The sequence below is a fragment of the Cryptomeria japonica genome, chromosome 10, assembly GCF_030272615.1.
Source record: "Cryptomeria japonica chromosome 10, Sugi_1.0, whole genome shotgun sequence".
Taxonomy (NCBI): domain Eukaryota; kingdom Viridiplantae; phylum Streptophyta; class Pinopsida; order Cupressales; family Cupressaceae; genus Cryptomeria; species Cryptomeria japonica.
The window spans coordinates 546,672,809-546,689,343 of NC_081414.1; the positions used below are offsets into that span (position 1 = coordinate 546,672,809).

General features: G+C 37.6%; 1 protein-coding gene across 1 annotated transcript in view; it reads right to left on the bottom strand.

Moving 5' to 3' along the window:
- The window catches only part of LOC131060759 (uncharacterized), a 297,226-nt gene that overhangs the window by 170,344 nt on the left and 110,347 nt on the right, over nucleotides 1-16,535 (bottom strand). Inside the window, exon 8 of the mRNA XM_057994137.2 lies at nucleotides 6,624-6,866. Within this exon, the coding sequence (XP_057850120.2) occupies nucleotides 6,624-6,866 (243 nt within the window). The remainder of the gene's footprint in view (nucleotides 1-6,623; nucleotides 6,867-16,535) is intronic.

Below are 16,535 nucleotides of genomic sequence, written 5' to 3' on the forward strand. Positions count from 1 at the left end.
ACCAAGACAGGAGCATCAGCTATGGCTTGCTTAATTTCTTCAAATGCTTTATTTGCCTGTGGTGTCCATTCCATCCTTGCATTCTTTTTTAACATTTCATTTAAGGGTTTTACTATCTTAGCAAAACCGGTGATAAACTTTCTGACAAAATTGATCTTTCCAAAAAAAGATCTCAATTCCTTTTGGCTAGTGGATAAATTGATTCTTGAAATGGCTTCTATGTGTTTAGGATCAATTAATATACCCTTCTTTGTGATTAAGTGCCCCAACAATTTGCCTTCAATGACTCAGAATATGCACTTCTTCGGATTTAAGGAAATTCCATACCTTCTACACCTCTGAAATATCTTTCTAAGGTCTTCTAAATGATCCTTTCTCTCCTTTGAGAACAACGTCAGATCATCCATGTAGATGATTATACACTTTCCAATTAGTTCTCTAAAGGCAATATCCATGGCCCTCTGAAATGTGGCCCCTGCATTGATTAGCCCAAAGGGCATCCTTTTGTAAGCAAATGTTCCCCATTTTATCGTGAATGTTGTCTTCATCCTATCTTTATATTCAACAAGTACCTGGTTGTAGCCTGAGTATCCGTCCAAAAAGGACATCATCTGTGACCCATTCACATTTGTAAAACTTCATCAAGAGATGGCAAGGGGTAATTGTCCTTTCCTAAGGCCCTGTTCAAATTCTGGAAATCAACACAATCTGATTTCTCCGTTCTTCTTTCTGACTGGGACCATGTTGGCAACCCACATTGAATGGCGTACTGGGAATATTATCCCTTTTGTCAACAATTTCTTTACTTCCTGATCGATAAGGGGCTCTAACAGCGGATTGATTGGCCTTTAGCATTGTCTGAAGGACTTACTGTCATGCTTGAGAGGAATTGTGTGTGTTATGGTAGAGGTATCGTAAGTTTTTAGATCTTCATAACTCCATGCTATGACATCAACAAATTCCTTCAAGCTTTGAATTATTCTATTCTTTTCTTCTGGTGTGCAAACTTTACCTATACACACATTCCTAATTTCATCTTCGTTTCCTATATTCACTTTTTCATACTGGTCACCGTCAGTCTTTTGATTCTTCATCTCATTGATTTGGTCTTGATCAAACATCCTTTCTAGCTGTATCATTCCTCTGGGGATGATGTTTGTTTTCAGATTCAAGACGCCATCATCATCAAATTCAAACTCTTCTAGTGTCTCGTCCTCATCAATTATTTGAGTGGCAAATACATCTGAATTTGTCAAAAATTCTTGAATATGATCATCATCTTCGAACACTTGGAAATTTGTAACATTGTCTGGGATTGATGGAATTGATGACAATTCTATGGAAAACCAATCCATGATCTCTATAGCGAGAGGTTCAAGTGAACTTGATGCCTGGGCTAAAGAATTGGCAATCTGATTATCTACCCGCCCTACTGACTGAATATCAAAAGCATCAAAGCTCTCAATGAGATCCCAAACTCGGTTACAATAATGAGATAATCTTTTGTCATGGCAGACATGTTGCTTCCTCACTTGTCTCACTACTATCTCTGAATCTCCAAAGACATGGAAAATTTTGGCTCCTTAGCTTATAGCGAACAATAACCCATGAACCAATGATTCATATTCGGCTACATTATTAGTGCAAGGAAACTGGAGTCTGCGAGCTATGAGATACATTTCCCCATTGGGACTAGTTAACTTGAACCCGATTCCTGCTCCTTTCTTTGAATGGGATCCATCAAACCTTAGGATCCAAACTTGTTCTTCAAGTTGGGATGATACTAAAACTTGTTCTTTTATCTGGGAAGATGGTGGGACTTTCTTGCTATAATCAAGGCAATTTAGCAATTGGTTTATTTCAGCTTCAAGTTCTTGCTTGATCATTCGAGAGGACGATGAAGCTTGAATTTCAAAGGTACGATTGCGACGGTCTTGTAATTGATCTTCTTCTGTGTATTCATCTATGTTTTCTTGAGATTCACGTTTCCGATGATCTTCTTTACTCTCCATGTCACTTTCGGGATCTGCAAATTGTAGGAGCATTTGACGAGCTTCTTTAATTGCTTTGTGGTACATCTTGCAAGTGAACTCTGAGTGAGATGTGTCATGGATCCGACACCAGTTGGTTAGCAGTAGCTCATGAATCTTGCTCCTCAACTCTACTTTCTGGAATATACTCGTCCAGATAAAATCTCTGAAACTCTCAAATAGTTTCTCATCTTTGTTTTGGTCTTCCATCATTGCAGGCTCTGATCCTTCTTTGGTGTTCTTCCCATTAGATGATGTCTGCAACATCAAGACTTCATTCGTCTTAGATGCATACGATCCTAAGTCTGTCTCATATGATGAAATGAGAGAATGAAAGGCATTTGTATTGGAGTTCGAATTCTTCATTTAGAAACACAAAGGATCTTCAAAATTTGTTTCTAATTTATACTTCATACATCAAACTTGGACATTCAATCTATCGGGCTTGCAAAGCAAGTTTCCATTTTGATCCCTAGTTGCTTTGTCATCACTATCAAGTTCGAAATCCTCATCTTATCTTTCCAATGCAACTTTCTAATTCAGTTTTCAGTTCATAATTCGAACCAAATTTGCAATATTCTCTTTTTAAAAACTTTCCAAATATGTCATAGTTTGAAATTGGGAATCAAATCTTGATGACATCTCCTTGGAATATTCCTTCATTTCAGACTTAGCGAGTTTTCACATGAGGCGGACTTCATTGATTTCATTCTCCAAACTAGGGCGGACTTTGTTCATCTTATGCACTCAACCTCTTCATAGGGCGGACTTTGTTGAGTTCATGCCACTCCTATCTAGCTTCAAGGCAGACTTTGTTTATCTTATGCACCTTAGGAGGGCGGACTTGCCTTGTTTCATGACCATGCTCACACACCTCTTGGGCGGACTTGATTAAACTTGTTTCTTGCAGCCTAGGCGGACTTTGTTAACTTTAGGCACCATACTTATGTTCTTAGGCTGACTTCATAAAGACGATGCACGGATGCACCACATAGGAAGGCGGACTTTACTTAAGTTGTGCACCACTTTACTCCTGCTAGGGCGGAATTTGTAATGTTTGTGCACTCAACCTCTTGATAGGGCCGGACTTCATCATCTTTGGGAACCCTCTCACAAGCCAGGGTGAACTTTCTTAATTCCTCACACCTCAACTCTCCACTCATGGCGAACTTTGACATTTGCTTGCACTTGTAACATTTGGTAGGGCGGACAATGAATTTCAGGAACCACATGATCAAAACTTGAAATTTCCATAACTTCTGCAATTTTTGTCGGATCATCTTGAAATTTGAAAACCACCTCCCATTTATCCATCAAATTTCTCAAGATCCCTAAAATTTAGGAACTTAGCTTTTTTGAACAGAACTTGGATTTTTGGAGGAATTTGTCGATCATTTCAATGCATCTCAATGTCAATAGTGCAAACCCTAGATCCACTTTCTAAAAATAGAAAAAGCAAGGTTCCCTAAAAAATAGGAAAAACTTTCTTAAAATAGCCATTTCAAGAATCGTTCTCAAAATGCCAAAAACGAAACTTCCTAAAAATAGGAAAAAGCAAAAAGCAAAACTTTCCAAAAATAGAAATTTGTCCAAATTAACTCAAATCAATTGCGATCTTCATCCTTTGGGCTTTCTAGACACAATGACGACGTCTAGACTCTGTTCTAACCATGGCTTGAACACACTGACTCGTAATGTTCAAAACTCAGGTCACTCAAAACTAACAAACTTGGCAATACTGACGCAGGAAGGTTACAAGGCTCTAACAAAACCCTAGAAAGCAGGAAAAACGGAGGGTCCCCATTTGCAATGGGGTGATGTGAGAAAAAGGTCACAACACTACCCAACCTCAACCTATGTTGGAGGATAGTAAGAAACTCATGCACTCCACCCACAGGTCCTAGTGTTGGATTGCCTCATGTTCAATACTCTATCTACACACTTAGGAACTGTCGCTCTAATACCATCATCCTCTTTTACACTATACAAGGGTTACTCCACCCAAGATTCATGCACAGCATAACAAATAAAATTACATAGAAATTGCAAGAATAGAAAAATCTAATTTTCTATTACTTCAATATAAAGAAACACAAATATTCGGAAATTATAATGCTTAGCATCATGGGTTTTTACCAATCCTGCAAGAAAATCTACAACTCAACTCTCAAATGAAGGAGAATTCTTCTCAATTTCAAATTATCACTCCATTTTAAATGATCCACAACACTCTAGAAGATCCATTATACCTTGGATCAACTCTCAATGATCCACTCAACTCTAGATGATTAAACAACTAGCCCAAGCCTCTCTTTTATAGCATTCTTATGTGGTGTAGGGGCATCCAATGGATTTCATGCCTCCATGAGCCTAGTTGGAGTTTTTTTTCTTTTTCTTTCACGTTTCATGTTATGTTAGGGTTTAACAAGGTCCTATGGACCATTTGTAATGAGTTTGAACTCAATTGGTGCGTCATGCTGGCCATTGGCCCTATATGAGAAAATGTTGTCATGATGTTGGCCCTTTTACACCACCTTGAGCTCTCTTCATCCTGATGATGGATCATGGAGTGTGATTCGAAATGTTGATGGTTAAAAAAATTTACACAATCAAATCCAGAAACTGTATACATTAACTGGAAGTTGTTCTGAAAACCTAGGTAGAAAGGGTTTTGGTCACAAAATCATAAAAATCTTCCCATTCCACCGTTGAAAACTGCTAAACCCGGTGGAATGGAGGTTCTATGTGTCCTTTCAATAATCCAGGTAAGTAGAGAGCGGGAGATCAAGTCTGGTGCAAGTTTGAGGAAGCCCTAGCCTGGCATCTCTATGTGACAGGCTTAGGAATAGGGGTAAATTGAAGAAATTTGTAGACATGATGCAAACCAGAGAGTTTGGGCGCCCAAAACCTATTGATTTGTTGGTTTGGTGATGAACTACATTTGTTAGATCTATTGGTTGAGAACTTGAGACCAATTGTGGGGTAGTTGCTTTGCAAAATAGGGCTAATTGAGCCCCTAAAACCCTTACCAGTCAATTTTTGGTCAGTATGTTCCAAAACACCATAGGGTCAATTCCAGGTATGTTGTACAACTCCCAAATGGGTGTCTAAATCTGTCCTTTTGTGTCAGAGGTCAAGGATCAGAGAGTTAAGTGCCAAAAACCCGGATTGGAGGGCTACTAGGACTAGGTGTGCATTGTGAAGGGAATGCAATGATCCTTAACAAGGGCAGTTGCAGAGTGTTTCATTGTGTTGTTTGGTGTCCCCTAATGCCTTAAAGGCCATCAGACCAGTTGTCTACTTGATGTTGGGTGTTGCTCATGAATGTTGCCATTGTAGCCATGATTGGTTGTCACAAAGTTGTTGAGGTGAATTGGGTGAGGGATCTTCCTTTGTGAATCCTTTCCATTGTAAAGTTGTTTGTGTTTGTGTCTAGTTCACATCTACATCCTCACCTCTACATCATTGTGCCTCTTGGAAATCCCACTTGATGAACAACACATGGCAATCAAGAAATGCAACAAATAGCCAATAGATGACTCTTCAACTTCCCTAGAAGGGTTCCTAAGATGTCGTCTCTTCAATTTTCCAAAGTGGGTGCCTAAAAAGGTGTCTTTTCCCATTTTTAATGTAACCATTCAATAAATATGAGTGCATTACTCTTCCCCTTCCTTGTTCCCACGCCAAGATGGGCATTTTTATGATTTTAGCATTATAAATGATAGGAAAAATTGCAATTGCCTTTACATAGGCCACAAATATTAAATAATTTTAACCCCATATCTCCCCTTGGAAAATTTCCTAGGTACATGGAGACCTATAGATGCTTGCATTTATTTTTAATCACCTTAACTTAATAGAAAATTAAAATCAAATACTTTTGGGTAATGCAGGATTGCTGTACACCCCTAGATGCTCCTGCATCAATTAGGTTAAGATTCATATCTGAAATATTCTTAGGTGTGCCTGTGACTAAAGTAAAATTGTTTTACTATGTCACCTACAAACACGCAACCTGCCACCTGACACCCTATCAGCAGAGTGGTACAGCTCATTGACCAGTTGTTTCTTTCGTTATAGCCTACTGAGTGAAGCTTTGTTAGAACTAAATAATTATCTTATCTGTTGACTAGCTCTAAAAGCATTGAATGTGTCTGCCCATGTGAAAGTGACTTTTTCAAAACCATGAAATTGCTAATAGATCTGGTTGGTACATGGTTTTGTATGATTTTCCAAGTTTGACCTTAAATGCCTTTACTTTGATAATATCAGATTGTTTCCTTCAAACTAAACATTATTTTTTTCTCTAAGATATATATGGAGCCTAAAATTCAAATCTATCAAAATACATGTAATTTGTCTCAAGTAACGCTATCTAGTTATTGATGTCAGATATGCAAATAAAAAAGTATAGGAGCATCTGGATGTTATAATATATCTGATTCAATCTTGAATAGAACAGTGCTTAACTCTGCAAGTTTCGATACTCTGACTTGGATTAAATACCATGCAGTGCATATCTGCACAAAAACTCAACATAAAATAGAAGAAACAGATGATCCAGAAAATAGGAAGAAGCTCTAGGCATCTTACATGTTCTGCAGACCACAGACTTGGGCTTTGAATTGTTCCACTTAGCATACCATAACCCTGAGTACCAACTTTATTTTCAATCTTTTGGCAGGGATTTAACCAAGTAAATTCTGTTGAATGTAAATCAAAATGGTCACTGTCCTTGAACAATTTCCGTGAATCACAAAGACAAGCTTCTGCTGAATAAAGGACTAGATCACCACTTTCAACAATTTTTCTTTGCGCTTCAACTACCAATTCAACCTAAATAGTACAACAAAATGTATACACCATGTCAGATAAAAAATTGCTTTAACTTAAATATGCCATTATTGAATAAAGAAAGAAACGCATAATTTTATACATTCTGACTCGATCTTTTCTGTAACTGAATGTGATAATAGTATGGTTATATCCTTTATTACAGGTTACAAAATATCCATCAGAAACTGGTAAGATCCAAATATACAAACAGGATATATGCTTTGCTAATAACAAAAAATTCACTGATTGATATTAATTTATAAATTACTATAAAATGTCTGACAAGGAAACTGACTGCTTACATCTACCCTAATAGTCTGCACGATGAGACATACCAACATGGGATGGTGTGTTTTATTAAATGTAGTGACATGGCTTAGTGTACTTCAATAAATGTTTTACATTGCCTCATGAGTTTGTTTTATATTATTTAATGTTGCACAGATTGCTATGTGCATCCTCCATCTAGAAGTTCCCTTAAATATCCAATGTAACTTATATATACATATTATGATAATACAAATGAGCATACAAAATATATAGTTGTAGCGATCTAGTATCCTTTATCGTTTCGGTTGTTTTCATATCATTTGGTATCAGAGCCTACCAATTGTGTCCTTTAGATCCATTCGCAAAAAAAGAGGGATGTCCCCCATTTTAGAAATACTGCAAGGGCGTCCTACCATTCCAAGGGATGTCAAGATGTTCCTCAACAATCTCAAGGATGTTAGAATGTACCCTGTGGCTATCAAAATTTATTTTAGAAAAATAAGAATAAAAAAGCATACAAAACTGGTACCAAAAGGGGGGGGGGGGGGGGGGGGGCACCAAGGCTCTCACCTTTATGCAACCCTAAAGGAGTCTAAACCCTAAGGCCATTTAATTTTACATGTGTAACAAGAAAGAAGCAAAATAAAAAGAGAAGAAGGGAGAGAAAAAGGAAGATTAAATGCAAGTCTACCATCATCTCTCTAGGTATGTCCACTCTTCACTCCACATTTGTTTGCATTGTAAAAAAAAATTGATGTTTTTTATTTCTTTTGTTTGTTAAACTTAAAAGAGTAACACCATATGATTGAACCATTCGTTCATTTAATCACAATGAGTTAATAAATTAGATATTCACAAGAATTTTTTTTTACTCTTCTTTTATTGAATATAATGTTTAAGGATAAGATGTTAGTGATATTTCATATTTTATTATATAGCTTACATAAGTTATCATGATTGAACCATTCATTTGTTTAACCACAATTTGTTAATAAATTGATAGTCATTAACATTTGGCAAGAATTTATTTTAAACTTCTCTTTTATTGAATAAAATGTTTAGAGATAAGGTTTTTAGCCTTGCACTTTCAGCTGCCTGTGCCAATGAGCAGGATTCAAGCATATTTCCAATGAAAAATGAAAACGAAATGGCAGTCTCGTGCTTGGTTCTTTGGAAGAACTCATATGTTTCCAATTGCCTAAGAACTTCAAGCAATATCATTCGGTTGTGGGATAAATTGGAAGTCAGTAAGGACATCCAGTAAATCCCTGGACTCTCACCTATGTGAATCTCAAATACCAGATAAACCAGGATCCATACTTGCTTATCAAGTCCTTGGCTTCCTGAGTGAGCCTCTAATGAGTTCCTCCTTGCATTATCCTAGTGATGTACATTAAAAATGCATCATTCACTTGCTTGAAATGGGATTTGTCATAAAGATGCAGCTGTGGATAACAATCATAAGCTTTGAATTCATTCTTGCCATTACCTACTACACCTTTGCAAATCAATCATGTGTATCTGTAGTTTCTTACCAATAGGTAAATAATGTAGGAGCTCATGTAAAAGGACCTCGTCCTTTCCAAATTTCTCAATTGTTCATCAAGGTTGTCACTGATTATCCAAGACCAATTGAACATTTTGACCCCTGAAGTAATCTCATCCATAAAATAGTACATCCAAGTTTCAAATGGCGCACCCTGAGGGCTGTCCATAACTCTATTCAACAACAAAATAATATCCCCATAATCCTCCTTGAAATCAATGCGAAGCAACTTCTTTGGCACCTTTTTGAGGGTGGGCCTTGGCTTCTCCAGCCACAGCTTATTGACAGTTGTCGCGCAAGGCTCAAGCTAGTCCTCATAAATTCTTTTGGTTTCCTCTTTGGTTTTGAATGAAGTCCGGTTGTAACTTGGGATCCTGAATGCTTCCTAGATGGCCAATTCTCCGAGATAAGCCAACACTCTCTCGTCCAGCGCAATGATCTGCCTTTCTTGGGCAATATAGTGCATTGCACATTCAACCATTAACTCAATCCCCTTTCAGTATGCTCCCTCTCACTGAGAGAGCCCTCTTGTCTCAATCTTGGCTTTGTAACCCTAGATGCTATCATTACCAGCACAAGTGCCTCTATGGCTTTCACAAGTGAACTGTTGTACCTCTGTAGGTAGATATTTGTTTTATAAAAAAACGGAAATGCAAAATCTCAAAATCTCCACTAAAGTCCTCTACATATTCCTCCTGAATTTCAATCTCTTCATTACAAATAGAAATTCAAAACTCTATAGCTTGAAAAGCAACAAACTGTGATTCTAAAGATGTCCTAAATGTAAGGGACAAATTTCTCATAGTAAATTGAAGAAATTTAAAACACAAGATATCCAAATGCAGCTTGCTGTAAGCGAACATCTACTGACAAAGTTATTTCACAAATAACACACATAATGTAATTGCATGAATTAACAAAAAAACTACATATTAAATTCATGAACATTATTCAACAAAAAAGAAAACTTATCGCTCGGAATATGAATCCATCTGAATCCTTTTTGTGGAATAGTCTCACCAACATCTGCAATGGAAGCTTGAGGCATAGTCCTAGTTGGACATTTCATTGCGTAGTGACCATATTTGTCACATCTAAAGCATTGGATTTCTGAAATGTCCTTCCTTCTTTTGTGCATAGGAGCATCATTTCATTCCTTATCTTTCTTTCTTTTTTAGTGTCCTTTCTTACCCTTCTTTGAGGAGTGCGCAGCAAGAACATGAATATCTTCATTTGTGGAGCTTTGACCGATACCTCTTGTAGCCAATCTTGACTCTTCTTGAATGCAGTCTGTCTTCAATCAATCAAACTTAGGGAGTTTTGATCTTGCGCTTATCCCTTGAATAAATGGCTCCCATGATGAAGGAAGACCATTAAGAGCCAACATGGTTACTTCTTTGCCATTGATAGTGTGTCCAATGGTAAAGAGTTGATCTCTCAATTCAGTAATCCTCATGAAGTAAGACATGATGGATTCTCCTTTCGTCATTTTGATGTGGTTAAGTTGTTGTTTCAGTGCGAGAGCTCGACTTGTGTTGCTAATCTCATACATCTCCTCTAATGTCTTGAACATGTCACATGCCTTTGTCAACTTGGAGATGATTGGCACAATGTGATCTTTCACAGAATCAACCAACATTTTCATTGCTTTGTTGTTCTTTCTCTTCCATTGAAGCTTCTCATCCTCTTCTTTTGGTTCCGGTATGGCATCCTTCACGAATTCGTCTAATTCATTTTCCCCCAAGGCAAGCATAACTCTAAACTTCCAAGATACGAAGTTTAATGCTCCTTCAAGTCTGTTCTCAACTCTAATTCCATTCACCATCTTGACGTTGATAGAAATAGATGAACTTGAAGACAATAATAGAAGATAATCTAGCTTATATAAATCTGATCTTGATCTTTGCTCAATCCTGCTCTGATACCATGTTAAGTTTAAGAGATCAAATTTTAAATTTCAAAGTTATATGACAGTTGTCAAGATTGCCCTCTTAAAGACATTCAACTTGGTTCAAACCCTAGGTTCAATTTGCTTTGTTAATGGTGATCTGCTGAACAGAGTGATCACGTCACAGTGATAGAATTTGCTCTAACTGTAACTGATGTAATGCAGATTGACAGGTGATATAATGTATGCAGAACAAGGAGTTTGATCTGCTAATAATACCGTATGATTCTGATATATTGAATGCGGACTGTATTTAATGATACTATCTTCTGTTGTTGATCGATATCAAAGTGAAGGAAGAGATTGAATAGATATACGCAGCATTATATCTAATTCAAACAACACGACTTCCTTAGTCATTACATATCTTCTTAACCATCACGACCCTCCAAGATCAATTAGATAACAAACATGTCTAACAGCAAGTTAATAACAAACCGTTTAATCATTGCATTGGTTCAAGTGTTAACACGTCAAAGATAGATTAGTTAACATGGAATAACAAGGGATCGATTTACACTTTGACATTATAGAATCGATTAATATATGAATCGATTCTATGTAATGCATATTACATATGAATCGATTAATATATTAATCGATATATGTTAATTGTCCAAGAAAATCGAATCATATAATAGTCAATTCAAGTGCAATGTATATTAATTATTAACCTAAGTTGTTTAGATGACTCAATCAGATCAGATTACTATGCTATTCTTCAACAATTTGTTCCTAAATTCACGATGTCACACTCACTTCCTTCACAACTTTGGTGTCTCGGAGCACTTATTTTGTCTGGATCAAAAATTATTTCAAGTTGCACCATTCCCTTGCGAATGATATTTGACTTCAAGTTCATTATTCCTTCAGTATCAAATTCTACTTCTTCGGTTTCCTCTTCATTGATGATTTGGGCAGCAAAGACATCAGAGTTCATCAAGAACTCAAGTATGTGTCTGTCATCATCAAAAACTTGGAAATTTGTAATATTATCAAGGACTAAAGGTACTGATATCAATTCAATTGTAAATTTCTTCACGTCGTCCATAGCAAGTGGTTCCAATGAACCAACCGTTTGTGCTAATGAGTTTTCTACCTGATTCTTTTATCAGTTCACTGATTCTATATTGAAACCATCAAAACTTTTAATGAGGTCCCATACCCTATTACGATAGCGACTCAGTCTCTTATCATGACAAACATACAGTTTTCTCACTTGCTTGATGACTATTTCGGAGTCTCCAAATGCATGTAGAATCTTGGCTCCTTTCTTGATAGTAAGCAATAAACCCTGAACTAATAATTCATATTCAATAACGTGTTGGTACATGGAAATTGCAACCAATGTGCTACAAGGTAGGCTTCACCATTCGGACTTAGTAGTTCGAAACCAACTCTGTCTCCTTTGTTTGATCTGGATCCATCGAACCGTAAGGTCCAAACTTGATCAACTATTTCTTGCTCTCCTTGACAACATTGTCCTTGGTCTAGTGACTTTCGAGTCGACTTTGTGATAAGACTCTCAATATCATCGATTTCTTTTGAAGTTTGTGAAATCCTTTTGTATACCTCTTCTATGGCCTTTTGACACATTTTGCATGAGGATTCTGAACCGGAAGCGTTGTGAATCCAACACCAATTGGGTAGCAATAGATCTTGAATGCGGATATCTTTGCTAAATTCAGCTTATTGATTCACTCTTCTCTAGACAAAATTTCTGAAATTTTCGAACATTCCTTCATTTTCTTCTGATTGTTCATCTTGATTATTTTCTTTTAGACTTGATCCTTGGCTTGACCCTTGGATCATCAAAATTTCTTCTGCCTTGGGCCTGTAAGAACACAAATCTGTTTCGAGAAACAAAATCTCATTGTCTCCACCATATTTGGTGATCCTCATCCGAAGTCTTGATGTGTTGTCTATCTTTATTTGGTTTGGCACTCCCTTCCATGGCAACCACATGTGTGAGAAGTCGGTGGAAATGTAACCAATTAGTCTTCTTGACCATTCTCTACTCAGCAACATGCCATATCCATCAGGAATATCTACTACAGAAATGTCGATGCAACTCTGAATTCTTGGATCAGCTGCAATTGCATGTGAATGTTGTTTAGTTCCCCTATCACACGAACTTCCATTTTATCCAACTGAGTAACCTTTTTATTGGTCTGTGGAGGTATCAATCCCAGTCTCTTGCACATAGAGAGAAGCATCACATTGCTAGAAGCACCGGAGTCCACTAAGCAATTATGTAAAAGTTTTCCAAATATTCTGACGAATAATAAGAATGGAGGAGTCTCATCCTTCCCTTGATAGAAAATTATAGGACGCTCTCTTTGATTGCTAGTTCCATTGACAATTTCTTTGTTAGACTCTTCGTGGGTAGAATTTTCATCTTGTGGGGCCTTTGGGGGATTACTAACCAAAATTTGTCATTGTTGTATCTTTGCGTTCTTGGAAGTTTCTTTAATTTCCCGGGCAGGTTCATTTCGGAGAAGGTCCATGCTTGGCTCCATATTTTGTTCCATGTTACCATCAAATGAATTCTGAATTACAGTAGTACCCATGTGTTGGTTGAAAATTTTGTACGCTTTGGGAAATATACAAAATTGTGGTTTCAACCACAGCACACGAGTAAAAACTCTCCTAATTAAGGGAAGCCTCCCCCTATCTAACTACAACTTTGGAAATAAAATAGGATGGGACAGCAATCTTTCTTCTTTTTTCAAAAAAGCCAATATCCTTTTCTCTTCACAGAAAAGGATAGCGATTGAATATGAATAGCAGTAACCACTTCCAAGTGAAATAAGAGAAAGGAAATGAAGTTTCCTGAAAGCGCAAAGACTTCCGTCACTTCCTTCGAGACGGGACAGCAATATCAAGATCAAAGACTTGATTATGTGAAGTCCTATCTACCCTGTGCTATACTAAATTTTACAACAAATAAAAGACAACAACTCAAAAACTGGAATAAACTATTCTTTCAACACAAAGACAAGAACTAATGCAAGCTCAAAGACTTGCTGCTATTTCTTATCAAACAATAATTTCTCCTCAAGAATAGACGCAAACTCATAGACTTGCTGCTCCTTTTAGAGATTTTCCTATTTTAATTAATCTTCTCTACTTGTTGCTCAAAGACTTCAAATCAGATTAGACTAAGCTCCTTTAGAAACACTTTGCATGGAAGAAATAAAAACATTTAAACTCAAACATGTAGCTCAAAGACTCAAAACTTGAGTAATCCTTCTTTATTATTCTTCAAAACTTTCAATTCACATACATAAGCTCAAAGACTTCTTGCTGTAAATTTCGCAGAGTTTTTGCTTGCTTTCCAAAAGATAAAAATTACAATAGACCCCTCAAGTATTTATAGAAGAGGAGCCTTGAGAAAAAGGTGGGAGGATCCCAACTAACTTGAGAGATTCTCTCAACCACCAAGACTTCTTCAATAACTAACTAAGACTTATTCCAACTACAGTCCTAATTGAACACAACTTGTAGTTGCTTTACATGTAATTACAAAAGTGCAAGTAATGTGTAACTTGCATTTTACAAAAAATACTTTTACATGTAACTTGTTAAAACAAAAATACAACTAAAGATTACAAAAGAGGGAAAATTCAACTAAGTGTTGAAAAACACTTAAGTTGAATTTTGTGAAGACACAAATCCTTGAAATTTTTGGATCCTCGTTTGTTCCTCGAGATTCGGTCCATGGGTGTTCTTGGCAACAACCATGGTCTTCACAATAGTGTCATGACAATGAACGAGTGCATAATTGTTTTTATCCAGGATCGACTGGATTTCATGCAAAAAGGCTTGGCGTTTCATCAATGTCTGAATTGAAGCGATCGTGAATTGTTCGCTCCTCCATTCATTATGAATCCTCATTTGTAAATCAGCAAGAACTTCTTCTTCTGGAATCAACTCTCCATCCTGACTTACTATGTTGCAAGAGGCCCCCTCACAATGTGAGACAATATCTCAGAAAACTTCACCCCAGAATCTCTTTGCATCACCGATCTCCTCAATGAGGGATTTAAGAACAAGGGTCTTGTTTTCCAGGAGTTCTTCAAATTCCAAGTACATGACCCTGGAAGAAATGATGGCGTGCTCCTGTAGAACACTCAGCTGTTGTTGGGGCATGGTATGCCAGATTGTCAAACTTTCTTCAACACTTTCCGGATTCTTTTTGAAAGTATTAGAAGTCTGATCCATTTTCTCCTCAACAATCTCCAACTTAGACATCATCTGAAAAATGTCTTTCATTACCTGTGCAAATAGATCATGAAGTTGATCAACCCAAGAATCCAGTGCTTGTACCTTTTGAGCAGCCCTTTCCACTCCACGAATTGATTCTTGGGAACCAGAAGAACCTATGGAGTTACTCCATTCAGCAACAGGTTTTGTAATTTTATGAATGGCTGTCATAAGTTGTCGGTTTTCACCTTCTAGCTTGTCTTTCTTTGCTAGAAGTTCATCACACCGTTGCACCAGCGAGGCAACAGAAAACTGAGCATCATGTTTAATGACCTCATGCGTCTATTTTCCCAACTCTATCCTTGTAACCCTATAATCGACAGCTGACATTTCTTCAAGTGGCTTATCCGCAATAGGTTCCACAATTTCAGCTACCTTCATCTTGTTGCTATCAACAGTTACTCTGGAGATAGTCTTGGTCTTCTTAGCAGCTTTGGATCTGGATTGTTTCAGTTGCTGGTAATCAAAGGCATCAGGTGAGATTTCTTGCTTCTTCCTTTTCGGGGTAAAAGAACTAATTCATGGAGGCAAAGTCATCAACTCCCCTCCAGTAGCAACCGTAGTCAAAGGAGAAGCAGTTTCTGTTTGAATCACCGTGGTTATCCTGAGAGGAATATTTGTTTGGATAGTGACCACAGTTTGCTCAGTTACCAATGGGCGTGAAGATTGCCTCATGAATTCTTCAAAACCAAAAGTGGAAGTATCAATTTCTGATAACTGGATAGGAGCAGTAATATCCTCAAGAACTTGCAACACACTCTCTTGTTGAGGATTAGGAGATGGCTCGTATGCTGAAATGGGAATAGCCTCCTGAGGCGACTCATCCACAAGCAAATCAGGAGGAGAAAGAGGCGTCTCAATGGAAACTGGAGGAATGATCTCATGAGGCGAGTCTGAAACTGGAGACTTAGGAGCATCATTAGATTGCTGCCCCTTTTCTGGATTATCCAGATCGATCACCTAAACATGGAATCATGATTTTTCCTTCCCACGAACTGTCGTCTCCTCAGGAAGAAGCACTACTGCACGACTGACTCGCAACTTGATCCTTGTGCCCGAAGATGATGCACCCTCCTTGTTGTCAACTTGAATCTCAGACTTACGTCCAAGAGGCCCCGTAGAATCATCTTCTTTACCAACCTTGATTTTTATAAGTCTAACAGCATTACTTTTCAGCCATGCATTGGTGTTGACCAAGATAGGCTGAAATCTGTCAAGGATGGATATGCACTCTTTGTGCGACCATTGGATCAAAAGAAGTGGAGCTTCCTCAACCCTCCGTGAAATGTATTCAGGATCAAGTATGTGCCCATCACCAATCATCCCTTGTGGGATATCCACTAAGTTCAAATCAACAGTTTGCCCAACAGTGAGCCTGCAATAATCCATCTTCGGAACTTCAGCTTATGTGCGGAGATCTACCCAGATGTCCTCAATGCAATGCACATGCACAAAGGATTTCTTGATCTTCTCCTTCCTACCCCTATAATCAAAATCAGCTCTAGGTTTAAACCTTTTGAGCTTGATTTCCTGCAGCTCAGTCTCCATGGCCTTAGCTTTCACAGATGTGACAAGGGAATACCGGCCAATTTTCAATGGATTTGTAGTAGAGATCCCCATTCCAACCTTGTGTCTAGCA